The sequence below is a fragment of the Notothenia rossii genome, assembly GCF_949606895.1.
Source record: "Notothenia rossii genome assembly, chromosome: 11".
Taxonomy (NCBI): domain Eukaryota; kingdom Metazoa; phylum Chordata; class Actinopteri; order Perciformes; family Nototheniidae; genus Notothenia; species Notothenia rossii.
This window is the reverse complement of record NC_136910.1, coordinates 9,293,971-9,308,277: the sequence shown is the minus strand read 5'-3', so window position 1 is coordinate 9,308,277 and position 14,307 is coordinate 9,293,971. Positions and strand designations below refer to the sequence as shown.

At 41.9% G+C, this 14,307-nt stretch overlaps 1 protein-coding gene across 5 annotated transcripts; it reads right to left on the bottom strand.

The window, feature by feature from the left end:
- Positions 1-199: 199 nt before the first annotated feature.
- plekha4 (pleckstrin homology domain containing A4) lies at positions 200-13,758 on the bottom strand. 5 transcript variants are annotated; one of them, XM_079657079.1, is made up of 24 exons: positions 13,507-13,753; positions 9,907-9,976; positions 9,706-9,804; positions 9,544-9,616; positions 9,340-9,440; positions 8,991-9,109; positions 8,681-8,893; positions 8,275-8,575; positions 7,510-7,569; positions 7,229-7,381; positions 6,611-6,661; positions 6,438-6,518; positions 6,183-6,335; positions 5,963-6,061; positions 5,465-5,573; positions 5,105-5,178; positions 4,495-4,602; positions 4,320-4,410; positions 4,065-4,114; positions 3,493-3,609; positions 3,032-3,403; positions 2,324-2,445; positions 1,995-2,095; positions 200-1,836 (listed from the first exon to the last, which is right to left on the bottom strand). In XM_079657079.1, the coding sequence occupies exons 1-24, from the start codon at positions 13,545-13,547 to the stop codon at positions 692-694; spliced, it is 3,903 nt and encodes a 1,300-aa protein (XP_079513205.1). In that variant the 5' UTR covers positions 13,548-13,753; the 3' UTR covers positions 200-691. The 5 variants fall into 5 exon arrangements, with proteins under 5 accessions (XP_079513205.1, XP_079513206.1, XP_079513207.1 ...); XM_079657080.1 differs by having other exon boundaries at positions 3,493-3,606; XM_079657081.1 differs by lacking the exon at positions 13,507-13,753 and adding an exon at positions 10,471-10,852.
- Between the last annotated feature and the right edge of the window lie 549 nt (positions 13,759-14,307).

Here is a 14,307-nt window from a genome sequence, read left to right as displayed (position 1 = left end):
AATGATGTCATCGACTGAGACACGGCAAGGATTTAAAGTGACAAAGGCATTTTCACTGGCTCTGTGTAATTCTGCATTAGGGCAGCACCTCAGCACCAGAGGGGGACTTTCATTGAGCAAAAACAAAAAAAAGGAGATGTGCAAAAAGAGAACATAAGCGTGTTTCTAGCACATATCAAAGGAGGAGTTGGCATCTTGATGTAGTCAATTACATGTTTATTAATCAGGATATTTGAGATACAAAACACATTTTGTTATAGTGACAATAACACGGTTATGTTGCCATCCACCAGCAGCAATCATGTGTACTCCAGTGTTATGTTAAAAGCATGTTTGGAGAGGAATGAAAGAGTTAACCTATACTCGGCATTTTTTCCACTTGATGTTCTCCATTAAGTCAAACAACAACACTGTAGTTGCAAACATAGTTTTTGTTTTCATTAAATATTCATAAGACTTTCTATTATAACTCTCCATCCATTTCAAACCATGTATTATGTTAAAGGACAATGTTCTAATTTACCACCAACTATTCCTAAATGTTCCCATTTTACAGTTTCTAATGAAAAGTTAGGTCCAAATTCTTTCAATCACACCAGGTCCTTCTCCTCATTCAATTCTTTACCATTAATCACTTGTCCTTTCCAAGTTCGTTCATTTAAGCTCCTTAAGCCTTTTGCCGTTCTTGCATCTACAAACTTGTCCTTAATACTGTAACTCGTGCCTTCCCAAAAGAGGCGCTCCGAATCAAACGTTGGCCTTCATACCCTGATGGAGTGATGGAGCGGTTGTTGCCTCCTTCTGGGACTGTGTCTTTGTCCTCCTCAATTATACTTTGACATTTCTTCCGCTCTTCAGCTCTCTCTTGGTCCACCTTGCTGTCTTCTGACTCTTTCGTCCCACTTTCTTCTTCTCTTTTCTTGGCAGATTCATCCAGGGCCTGATCAGAATTGGTGTCCTGAACAGGATCTCCATGGACAATTTCTTTAACTTCCAACTGGCTGTTCTGCCTTGAGGTGTCGTCATCTTTTTCTAAATGTGCTGAGGTATTTGACACTGCGTTGTCCTCGGTTGAATCTTGGAGTTCATCATTTATTGAGAGACTATTTTCATCTACGTCTGATGGCAAATGTAGTCTTGATTCTTGGAGGCTCTGTTGTTTGAAAGATCTCCCAATACTATGGATCACCTCGTCTAAGAGAGATTCAGTGATCAGCAGTTCTTCTTCTGGCCTCGATGATGTTTGGCTATTGCCATCAGTCTTTGTTATATCTGTGTCTGAAATACAGATATCACATGCAATCTTATAGAAGAGTGAGTGGTTCTCTTTCATTTTCTCTAAGCTTTCACTGACTGACAATGACATTGCATTGGAATCAGTCAGGTCATCAGTGCATGCCGTTTGGTTTTCGACGTCTTCATTGCACGCGTCCTTAGGCATAGGTAAGCCTTTCCACTGGTTGGTGGAGAGAAACCACTTGGCTCTCAGGTCGGAGGATGAAAAATCCCCATCACGATCATCAGCGTTGGGGTCTACAAACTTTTTCCCCTCTCCATCCTTGCATCTCGTGAACCCCTTGCCTCCATCTTTCTGGTGGACAGTCATAGATGAGATGTGATAGGGTGAAGCTGGGCGTCTGATTTTGGTTTTGGCAACCCCTGTTCTTCCACTGTGATCTTCGTCCTGTGTTTTGTTTCCAAGTTTGAGTTGACCTTTCGATTTTTTCACATGTGCTTCTCTTTCGTCTTCAGCGTGACATGTTCCACTAGACCGCTGAAGTTCTGCAGAACCTCGGATATGATCACAGCTTCCATAGCCATCGTAGGATCTCTGGCCTGAAAACAGACCACATTTGCCGTTAACTTAATGTTTTGGTAGTATGCTTTTAGATATTGCTATTAATCTAAATAGGAATGGCTATTTATATAAATAGCAATATATATATATATATCTATTATGTTTAAGATATTTCTAATATTATGTAAATTCATACCTGATTTCATCCTTTGTTTTCTAGCTGTGTCAGGGGGAACTTCCTGCCCCTCCCCCCTGATCGGCAGTTGATCGTGTGAAGTGGCACTCTGTCTGACTGCGCTAATAGATAGATAGATAGATATAGATATAGATAGATAGATAGATAGATAGATAGATAGATAGATAGATAGATATAGATATAGATATAGATAGATATAGATATATATATAGATATAGATAGATATAGATATAGATAGATAGACAGAGAAAGATCAACACATTTATGGACGATATAAACCTAGTATTATAAGTGTATGTAGACATGCGTTTAAATAAAATAAATCCCACCTTTTTATGACTCTCTCCCTTATTCGTTCAACACGACGAAGTTTGGCCTCTCGCTGTTCAGGGGTCAGACAGAGGTCAGGGCTCATGTCAGGGGTCAGGTGGGCAGAGCGCCGTTCATCTGTCTGTTCAAGCATTAACACATTAGACACTCTTTAACAGCTCAAAACATTTAAATGACACCAGAAAGAAGTGAGTTATGCCAAAGGCTTTCCTATATCCCATTTAGAGCATCAACTGTTTTTTGACAAAGGTAAAAACCACCCCAAGCAATCGAGAAACATTGTGCTGTGTGCAACATCTCTCCTGTTAGCAATCACAGAATACAGCTATTAAACATGTTTCTAAATCCCAAATAATTCTATTTGTATTTCTGTATTTTAAGTTCACTGGAAGTAGAAAGCCAATAGGAGGCCTAAAAAGGAGTTTGACCCTCTTGTTGACCCCAAATACTGTAAGTAACTTAACTATTTTGGGTAACACAGCGTACATTTAGTTTATTCCATGGGGAAGGGTTTTCACCACAATACTTTTTCTACATACATTTTTACACATAAACTTGCGCCTATGTGTGTGTTGCTAAACAATGAGGAAGTAAGGGCATTGACAACAAAATCAATGGTTGTGTAAACTATAATTGACAAGAAAGTATACAATTATGATGATTTAATCTTAATGAATATGCTGTTATCATGTTTTGTTATTTCTTACCCTGACGTCTAACCTCTCACTTCCATTTCCTAAACCTTCTTGGTCTCGGAGTTGATTCCTGGAGGTCTTTTCTGACCGTGACTCCCTCTTTGGGGACCTCAACCCTCCCTGCTGCTGCTGCTGCTGCCTGTTTGCCTTTCTAACAGCCTGATCATGGTGAATCTCTGCAGAGGAACGCCTCTGATCAGGACCCTCCAGCACCAGACGCCTGGATGGCTTATTCAAAAATGTTTCCTGCATCTCAGGGGGGATCTGCTCGGGCAGTGGGTTGTCGAGCTCAGGTGGGGGATCCTCAACAGAAACCCGCCTGGCCACAAGGGAGGACGGCAGTACAGCTGTAACAACTCGGGTCACCCTTATAGGAAAGGGAGCCTGAGGAAACACAGAGATAGATCAGTAAATGTATATTAGTATACAATGTAGGTTATCAGTCAGCTGTACTGATTAATCATTTGCCAGACCTCCTCTCTTGTCTCCAAACTTTGACCAGAACCATGTATTGGGGGTTTCTTCTTATTCACCCTCTCCTGATTCCTCTTTATCCGTTCGATCTGCTCTTCTTCACTCATCTTCATCTTCTAGGAAAAACATTCTTTTCAGAATTTGAGTCATTCATGAACCCTGCACCCCAGCAATATGCATGTACAGAAGGTAAAGCAAGAACCAGAATGTATTTGCATATAAAAAACACTATGATTACAGCTGTGTGTTTCTGCAGAGCTACGTGTGCAAACAGCTGCATCTGTATATTCACATATATGTATGTTTGACCATGTGAGAAGGGGGGTTTGGTGACAAATGTGACAAGACTGAGCTACTGCATTGAGACGCGTGCCTCTGCCTCCCCCTCTCGCCTACAGCAGGCACTGCAACATGCCCTAATTGCAAGAAAGATGAGAGAATCAAAGAACTTGAAATTGGCTGTGATTGCAAGGAGGAAAAATCTGCTTCTATATTTGGAGCATTTTGGACCACATTTCAGAAGTCAGGCTTTAGTTATAACCAGCAAACAGGAAATTGCGAGGTATCAAACCTTGGTTGATTGGTTTGTTGCATCTGGTGGGATCCACTTTGAACCAGATTCTGAAAATGAAAATGGGGAAAGAGGAGGAGAAGGATAAAAGGGGGTGAGTGAGGATGGGTGGGAGGAGAGAGTGACAGGAAGAACGAGAAGTTAGGAAGACAAGACAAAGGAAATAAACAGCATGAAAAACACATCAAACCTTTATGAAATATTAGAACATATCACTACTTTTATGTATAACATTGATATTGAATGTGTACCAACCAAATGAGTCTCTCTGTGCTTTCACATTTAGGAGGTCAGGCTGGCTGTTTCCTCCTCTCTGTGCGGGGTCAACAGTATGGCTGTAGATCGCCTGAAACATAAGCAGAGACATATTTTATAACAAACATTCTATCCTGCACGTATGCTTGCCATTGTTAATGTCTTTATTTCACACCTCATATGGTGACTCTGTCCAGCCATGGCCCTGATCCCTGCTCTGGAAGCTCTCCTGCAGCTCCTGGGGTAACGGGGGACGGAGAGGGGGCTCCTCCTCCTCCTCACCCTGAGAGATCATTGTCACAAGGGGTTGTATAGAAGATGTTACTGCAACCATTCCAGATTAAGAAATACTATTACACACGTCTAGATTAGAAGTTTCACAATATACAGGTTCAAAAAACATAACCATCATTTATTTCAAATGAAATATTGATTGCGTTAATCATCATGCACAAAGTGAAAATCTGATATCTTGACAGTCCTAGTCTAGATATGACGGAACACAACACATTATGGCACCGAAGATTCTGGCCTGCGAATCCTGAAGATTGTTTTTACTGATCACTTTAGTAGCCATAAATCGTGACCAACTTGAAAAAAGGAGAGCAAGACATATAAACCCATACATCACAAATAAATCAGCAGTAAAAATATCTATATGTAGTATAATTGCAGGCCTGTTCATTGTCTACTAATATAAGTATTTGACCTTTGCATTGAATGTACTTCATCTCCCCAGCAATGTCAGGGTTTGGTGAAAATGAAACAATGGACAGAAGTCGTACCATTTGCAGTCCACTCTGCATTCTCTCTGTGGGAGAGCCAGGAGATCCAGGATGTGGAGATGACGGCTGGAACACTGTGTGGTGGGGGGGGGGGGGGGGGGACAGAAAAGGTCAAAGTACTGACACTGTTCATCTATTGTCAAGTCTCAGGTGCATAATCCAGCGGAACCAGATTCCTTGATGCAATGGCGACACCAACTGGAAGCAAGGAGTAATTCAACTTTTGAGACTTCAAAATCAAACTGCAGCCAGAAAACACTGACATTTGTGTTACCTCTTACACTTTACAGGAAGAATTATACAGTACTCTATATTAGTCACAGACTCTCAGCATGACAGTGACGGAAAGCAGATTCTTACAGTGGTGCCTCTGCAGTCCCAGCAGGAAGCGGAAGTGATCCCTGTTGATCTTTAGTCCAGCCAGGATGTCCTCCATCATCCACAGCTCTCTCTGTGCCTGAGACTGGTCCTAAAAACAAGAAAATTGATATGAATGTTTTAAAGAGGGACATATTATGCTCATTTTAGGTTTATGATTGTATTTTTTGGCATCCTTTCATTTTCAAAAATCACTATATTTGTCTCATACTGCCTGTTCGAATAAACCTGTATTCACCCTCTGTGTGGACACTGTCTCTTTAACCCCCCATCGCTAAACATATTGTTGTAATTGGCTTGTGAGAACAATTCTAATGGTATTTCTTAAAACGTTGGTGGAGAAATGTAGATGGGTTGCTGTTTATTTTAATGAGTCTGCATGTGACATATGAAGCTTCACCAATTCTTAATTCTGACCAAGGTCAATGACTAAAAGCTACAGACACATCACGACGCATGCTTTTTGTCAATTTTAAATACCTGTGGCACTCCAAAGTTACAGATGTGCTGCAGTTGTGAACGTATAACCCACAGTTCACTCTCCATTCTTTCATATTGACTCCACACCCTTTCCATTTCCTGAATGAAATTTTTTGAGAAGAAACCCCCAATTTATTTGTATACAAAATGTAATCAAAATAAAAACACTGGAGAATCTACAGTGGATTTCATTATTTGTCTAATTTTGGTGGATACATACCAATGATACATCACACATTTTGGCCCTGATTGTGACCAGCTCTTCCTGCAGCAAAGCCTTCTGGGTCAGTGCCTCTTCCTGTGCCCTCGGCCCCTGACTTTTCCACTCCTCCAGCTGCAGTCTGGACACCTCTAATGCACACTGGACGCTATCCTGCAACATCGGGAAAAAAACCGTTATTATGTGTATTCTTAAAACAGTCACAACATGCTTTAAACAGCCTTTAATTTGTAGTCCTTTAGAGTTATTCTTCACCTTATCCATTTGCAGCTGGGCCAGCTCTACAGAAAGAGACTGGAGCAGCTTGTCACACCCACACAACCTTGTCAACACAACCTGAAGAGGCAAAATAAAACATCCAGTAACATAAATAATGGGAACATACTCTGGGGCCGGTAAGAGCCATATGCAACGTTGTGAATACTCACGTCTGCATCACTTTCAAGAGGCCTGATTGGGGGGGTTTCAGGCTTTGGAGGCTGAAATGCATCAAGGTTATCATTTTTGTTAAACAGTTCTAATTAAAAACAGTGATTTGTTGATATTTCTTCGTCCTATTCACCAGCTTTAACAACAGGTGATTGTTAACAGATCCTTTATGAGTTTTCTGTAATTGTTTTGTGTTGACTACAGTTGGTTAATGCTTGAATGTAAAAACGGAGCAGAACAAGCAACAGTGGCCAAGGTCATGAATTAGAAAGAAAAATACATTTGCAACTTGGCAACAAGCTGCTTTATGTAACACACATTTCATGAGTCATGCACATGGCAGAACTCAAAGAAATCAGACTTATCAAACAGATTCAACCACAACTAATCACATTTAAAGAATGAGCACAATATATGATGAATCGGTCACATATTAAACTGATATAACAAGCATTAGTGACAATACAATATATTACATTGACATAAACAGTCAGTCCGCAGCACAAATTCTACAAAAACAATACTTTTGTTTCAGAAGACATGCAAAAACACAACACAGGTTTAAATGTGTACCACATAAAGACACCGTGAGGAACACAGAGGCCAGCAGACTGTACCATAGCTTGCGGTAGCACACAAACAGACAAATTGCTGCGGTGATGGTGATGATGGTGGTGGTGATGGTGGTGTGGGTGCTGGGGAGCATTTGGGGCCCTGGCTGAGGGGGGCAAAGGGGGCAGTAAGTCTGCATGTGCCCCTGTAGAGCAGCTCTGAAGGAAGAGACAGTATGTAGATGATAAGAAAACATATTGCATTATACAAACATACAATGCTACAGTAGACTGCTGCACATTAGTCTGGATGTGTACATTAAATGTGTTGTTCATACTATAGTCACCTTTCCTGAAGGTCGTCTCCCACTCGAGATATGGAGGACAGACCCATAGGTGGGTACAGGCTGTAAAATATGAAACGAAAAGGTGAGAGGAGATAGAGATGAGAAGAGACCTCACATCTGTTGCTAAAAAAAATTAAAAACATAAACACACATCTGAGGAATCACAAGACACAGTCATCATAGTCATTATTAAGCCCATACTATTTAGATCAGGCGTGTCCAAACTTTTTTCACAGAGGGCCACACACAGAAAAATACAAGAAGGGCTGGGCGACTCACTCGAGGTATTTTGCCTCATAGGTTCTGTTATAAGTTGGAAAAGTCAATCCAATGTAGCTCAATTATTCTTGATACTTGAAAATGCTTTAAGAAAGAAAACAGCTCACAGCTCTCCAGAGGGTTTCATTTATTGTGTTGGCAGCTCATTCTGTTAAACAGAAGCTTCAGATTGCTTATAATCATAGGAAATATGAAGGGTATATTTCAAGCTTGTTATGTCAATTTTTTTTTTTTTATTATCAACTTAGAACATGTTTTCAACTTTAATTGACTGAATTTATTTGAAAATTGGGCTTATTCACAAATGAATACCATGATATATATATTTAAGAAGTAAAATACAAGACAAGCAGAAGTTTATTATACTTAATTTGCTGAGTGAGGGCCGATTCAAAATGGTCCGCGGGCAGCATTTGGCCCCCGAGCCGTAGTTTAGACACCCCTGATTTAGATTGTATAATTAAGATACATTCATATCGTCCTGACCTTGCTTATGTTCTGCCATCTTTCCGTGACTGGAGTGGTCGGAGTGGATTTGAACTCCAGCTGAGGGGAGGCAGGTGCGTAGTACAGAGTATTTGGCCCCATGGTAGAGTCGTCGTTAGGCCGAATGTCAACCCTTCCCACTGGTGTGTGAGGTCGCGACCCCAGCTGACCTCTTGAGCTCAAAGAACCTGTTCTGATCATTTCTGTCTGCATGGGTGGTGTGATTTGACCAGGAAGATAGTCTTCCTCTTGGTGTGGACCACAAGCTCTTCTTCTGCTAAATTCAGGAGGGCTGGGTGTTCTATTTGAAGAGAAAACAGACCAGAAATGACAAAGCTGGGATGTTACTCAGAGGATTTTACCTCAAAGTAAACCACTGGGATTTAAATGTGTGCCTTTTGACAACCTGCTGTTTCTCTGACGCACACTCCGCCTCCCCCTCGGCTCCGAGCGCGACGTCCCCATCCTCCCACCAGCCAGGTGGCTCGGTTCGCTCAGAGTCCTGCTGACGTTCCTGTGTCTCTGGGAAGGATCCTCTCCATCAGAGGGGGTTCTTGGGAAATCCACTGATTCAGTGCTGCCACCTATCTGTGTGAAGTCCTGATAACTTGAGCAGCGCCTGAAAGGATCAGATACGCAGCAAAAAATAGGCTCAATCATGAAAAAATGCTTGATATTTAGTGTGAATATCTCATGCAAAGTGAATGGGCTTTTACCTGTTAAGGGAGCTGTTGGACTCCATTGCAGCAGACTGACTGAGGGCTCGGACCCAACCCAGCATGTCCTCCTGAGTGTCCGCGCTGAAGAAGTAAGAGCGCATTCCCTGGTGCACCACCTAGGTTTACAGAAATCATTCACAATGTTTCACTGTTGAATATTATCCTTTAAATTCTTAATTTGGCCTGGTTGAATTTGTGTAAAATATAGAGTGTGTGCTCAGTGAAGCCATGATAGTTCCTGTATAAAACTTGATTCATGTGATCAACAACAGTTTTAAAGTGCGAGACTTAAAATGAAATGTTAACAATGTATTTATTGTTTGTACGAGTAACCACATGAGGATACCTTGAATGTGAACTTTCTGTTCTTGCATTCCCGTGGTGTGCAGAACAGGATTTTGTAGCTCGGCAGTGGGATGCTACCCATCACAGACTCTTCTCTACTGTCTGGCATGGAACAATAAATACAAGTGAACAAAAGAGATAATTGGTGTCAGAGCACATGAAATGGTTTAATTTCAGACAAAGTGCTGGGCTATGGGATGTGTACCTTTATAGTAATACAGACAGTAGTTGGAGAGGACAAACCACCTTCTCTTCCATAGCTTCAAACCAGAGCTGTCCTGCAGGAGAGACATACATTAGGTTCATGTTAAAACAGTTACACGTTTACAGGAAATTATGAATTGTTAAGCACACCATAGAAACTTACTTTTTTGTTGAGCCATCCTCTGATGACCACAGAGCAGTTGGGATCTCTCCTGGCAGACTGACATCTTTTCCCAAAAGCTTGCACCCTTCCATCACATTCCTGTTAGCAAAGGATGATAATAATACATATTCATGCACTCACAGTATCTTAATAAGCTGTCCACATGTGCACATACTGTAATGATAGAACATGTTAACTAACCTGCATGACGGGAAAGTAGGAAATGGTTGCCACGCTGGATGTTTGGCTAACTCTATCCTGATCATCCATTCTGCATTGGGAACAAAAATAACATATAGAAAGCAGTTAAAGCCAACAAAATAGACACACACAAATTAAAATCGAAGATGCGTTCACTAGAGGACTATCACAGTCACAAACCCCTGTCATACATTTCAGAACTGGATGCAAAATGCACTCCAAAATGTAGATTTTAGCACCCAAACTAAGGCCTAAAGTGGACTTTAACCAGGTTATTTCATACACAGGTGTGTTCAAAAGAGGATACAGTATGTACTAAGTGTACACAAACACAAATAAACACACAATATCTCAATAGAAGTGGATTTTTTAAATGAAACACCAACAAAGTAATGACATCACATACAATAGGACGCACACTTGAATATTTAAAGTTTACCAAAATCTCTGAAGAAACAATTTCCAGTTTCCATAATAACATGAACATTTTAAAACTATGAATACACATGTCACGTGCGAGCGTGTTAGCAATACTCAGCGGACACATTAGATGAACTGCCTTACCAATACACTCAGTATCCCTCTGTAGAAGCAGTCAGTCCATGAACACCGCCATGTAATCTCCATAGACACATTTGCCACATTCCCATATAGTTTAGATTTTTTCCCCCCGTCAACTGTTCATCTTCTCTGGGACTCGGTGTTGTGCTCTCAGACTTCCAGCTTAAAACTCTCCCACATTTCTATTCTGAGCTACAACAGGCCAGTGCACTCCCCACCACCCAAACTGACAGGTGACAGCTGCATCGCCATGGTAGCAGGTAGGGGCCCCGGGACCGTGTGAAAACCAATCTATAGCAGCAGGGCCGGCTTGGTATGAGAGACGAGATTTGGAATGCGTCCCAAACTGCAGGGTTGACTGCTGAGGACAGAAAACCAAAATAAAAGAGCCTTGAGCCGAGGAAGTAAAGTGGCCAGCTGAAGAGAAATGAATAAGAAGGGAGTCTTTTGGGAGAGTCACGCTGTCTATTTAAGCCAAGGCCACAAAGTTTTATCAGCAGATTTGGTTTTGTACTTCAGGTCACATGATAGCATGTTCCTTACACCTGCAACTATTCAACCCATGATTCATTTCCTTACTCCTTTCTTCTGTTATTGCTACATGTGCACTCAGTTTAATCTCACATTTTTTAAAGTTAATTTAAAGTTTATGCAGCTCAGATGTTTTGCCAGAATGCAGTAAGTGCAGTTCATTTTTGTATTTTTGTTTGTGTATTGCTACAGTATGCCAGTGTCACACTCCTAGGCTCATGTCACGTTGGTAGTTTCGTATGTTTAGGTTATGCCACGTTCTATGTCTAGGTTTGGGTGTTTTGCTGTTTTCCCTGTCATGTTTTCCTCCTGTTTATTGTCTGGTCCTTTTTCCCTGTGTTTTTTCTCCTGTCGTTAGTTTCCCTGGTGTGTCTAATTGTCTTATTATGTTCACCTGTGGCCCCTGTGTTTCCTCCTCCCTCCTCACCTGTGTCTTGTTGTGTGATTAGTCTTTTGTGTATTTAAGTTCTGGGTTTTCTGTCTGTCTTTGTCGGTTCGTCTTGTACTATGACTAGTTCTTCGGTGAGTGTTCTAGTTTGTCTTTGTTATAATCGCATAGCCTTGAAATAAAGGAGTTTTTTCAGTTTATATCTGCTTTTGGGTCCTGCTTCATTCACAAAACGTAACAGAACGAACCGACCAAAAAATATGGACCCAGCGGATATGGAAGATTTTGAGATAGATCCGTCCGATCTAGACTTTTCCCTTCAATGCTCTCATGCCGAGGGGAAAGGAACTTCTTCTAGGAAGGACAAAGAGGCTATTCTCGAGAGAGCACGAATGGAGGTGGCCGAAATGCCTTGGTTGAGAAGTTTGTTGCCGGATTGGTTACAGCTTTTCACAAGTTGTCCTGAGGACTGGTCCGACGCTTCTAACCCTTTCCTCGGATCCGACTACAGTCCTGTTGGAGGTCCACGGAGTCTCCAAAGAGCCTCTAGGAGACACAGGGCCAGGATTCCAGCCCGTGCTCCAACAGCCATGATCCCGGTGTGGGATTCCCAACCTGGCACCATATACCTCGGTGGGATCCGTCTGAAGACAACCCATGCTTTGCCCCAGTTCCTGCTCCAGTCCAGGAGTCGTATGCTGGAACTCGTCTGGCTTATGGAGGTCCACTGAGCCTTCAGGCGGCTCCTAAGAGAAGGAGTCGCAAAGCCAAGCTAGCAGCCCGAGCCCCAAGAGCCATGGCTCCTGCCCCAGTACAGGCCCCAGCAGCCATGCCTCCATGCTCCAGTACCGGCCCACGCAGCTTTGCTTCCATACTCCATTACCTGGCTTACACAGCCGGGGTCCAGGCTTCCGCTCCGCGCCCAACAGCCATGGTTCTTCTACAATTTGAATTTTTCTGAATTGCAAAGTGTGTATGTCTAGTTCATTAAATGTAATTATGCATGTTTTTGAACAATACTTTATGTATTTGCTGATAACGCAGTTTATGTATATGTTTATAAATATGCATAATATAATAATGGAATTTTACTGACTCACTTACCAAACTCCAAAATGATTGATAATTAGATTTTAAACCACATTCTCAGCTTTTTTTAAACACCTGTTTCCTCAGCAAAGGTTTGTTTTTTAGCTTTTCTAAACTGTGCAGATTTCGTTGACCCCGGTGAAAGAGCAGCCCAGATTAATTTGAAGATAAAAATCCATGAGAAGCGTCTCACACGGAGCCTCCACACGCACTCGTGGGTGAACCAGAGGTTTCACATGGTTTGGCTACCGCAATATACACTGGTATCAATCCTCTATAACTGAGACACGGAGTAAACAAAGAAAACAATCAAGTGTTTGTAGGAGATGAGAGTGGAGACTAACAACCTCAAAGCCACTGGGGGTTATGTGGGTGTTGAGAAATATTTGGAAAATCTCCTTAATCAGCGGGGGTGACTCACGCGGGGAGGGGAAGACTTAAAATGCTAAAGAGGGATGGAGGGGAGGACAAACGGTGGGTCTGTGTACAACACAGAGTGCGCTTTGTAGGGCCCGAGGACTCCGTAGCATCATGTGAAGTTGGACACAGAACATGTTGAATAAAATATCCCACCCTCTCCATCAACAAAAAACATTTGCATGTCTCCTGCATTCTCAAGTCTTTCAATGTCAGGGAAATAATCACTAAACCTTTGACCCTGATAAGTAAAGTAATGACGTAAGGCGTTGTCATACAATTTGACTGCCTTAGAAGATTCCGTCATGAAGATACTGGATTATTGTACGCAGTCTTTTTCATGTGGCTTTACACAATGAAAATGGGCACATACAAATAAAAGGGGTGAATACAGCATGGGCAACGCTTAGAAAAAGTCAGATAAGACATTACGTCGTAGCTTTACAATACTCTTAACCTTGAGCCACAGCAGTCTTTTATGTCAAAGTGGAAATTACTAAAAATTGATGGTAATACAGGATTAGTACATTCAGAATAAGTAGTTTTTCACTGCTCAAATACTTCTCAGAATAGCATAAGACACACATGATTATAAAGATGCCATATTGCTGTACCTGACTAGCTGTGCCCGCCTGCTGGCTGCTTCAAGCTCCATCACTTGGCACTTTTTCCTCACAGCATCTCCTCAGGCTCGGCTGCCCTCTTCCTGTCTACCAAAAGCTCCTGTTGACCAAAACACTCTGCTGCTAATCTCCGCTTCTCTCCTCACAAAGTGTGAACCTTCCTGTGTGTTTCTCACTCTCCGGTCTGACTTGTGGCTGCTGAACTGTTTGTCCGGTGATCTACCTACGCTGGCTGTTAACACTCTTCTGTCCTCTAACAGTGCACTCTCTGTGAGACCCCATCTCCCCCCCCTTCTCCCTATTCAGTGTCCCTCCCTCTCACCCTGCCTTTGACAGCCTCTCTGTCTTTTGCTGAGTGTGGGTTTGTCACTCAGGAATTTGCAAAAAAAACAGCTGTTCTCCCATTCTTTCTTCTCTATCCCTTTGCATAAGTTGAATTTCATTTATCAGCTGTTTGGATCCAGCTTCATGATGATGAAAGATTCGCATGCCAGTGTTAAATCAGCAGTCTTGATTAAGGCCTAACCATTCAGAGAGCTAATGCTACTGGTTTTGTTTGACTTGCAAACATTAAACTTACATTATACAGGAATGTAAAAACAGAGCAAGAATTAAAATATCTTAGTTGAACTGATCAACTGTAAAATGTCACTTAGCTGCACCAGGTTATTATTGTTATAGGAATCCTTTTGAATATTTTGTTGTTATTTACAATCTCATTCCATCATTGGATTTTCTGTTTCACCGGGTAGGAATTCACTGTTTCTACCGCCACCGCCACCACCTTCTTCC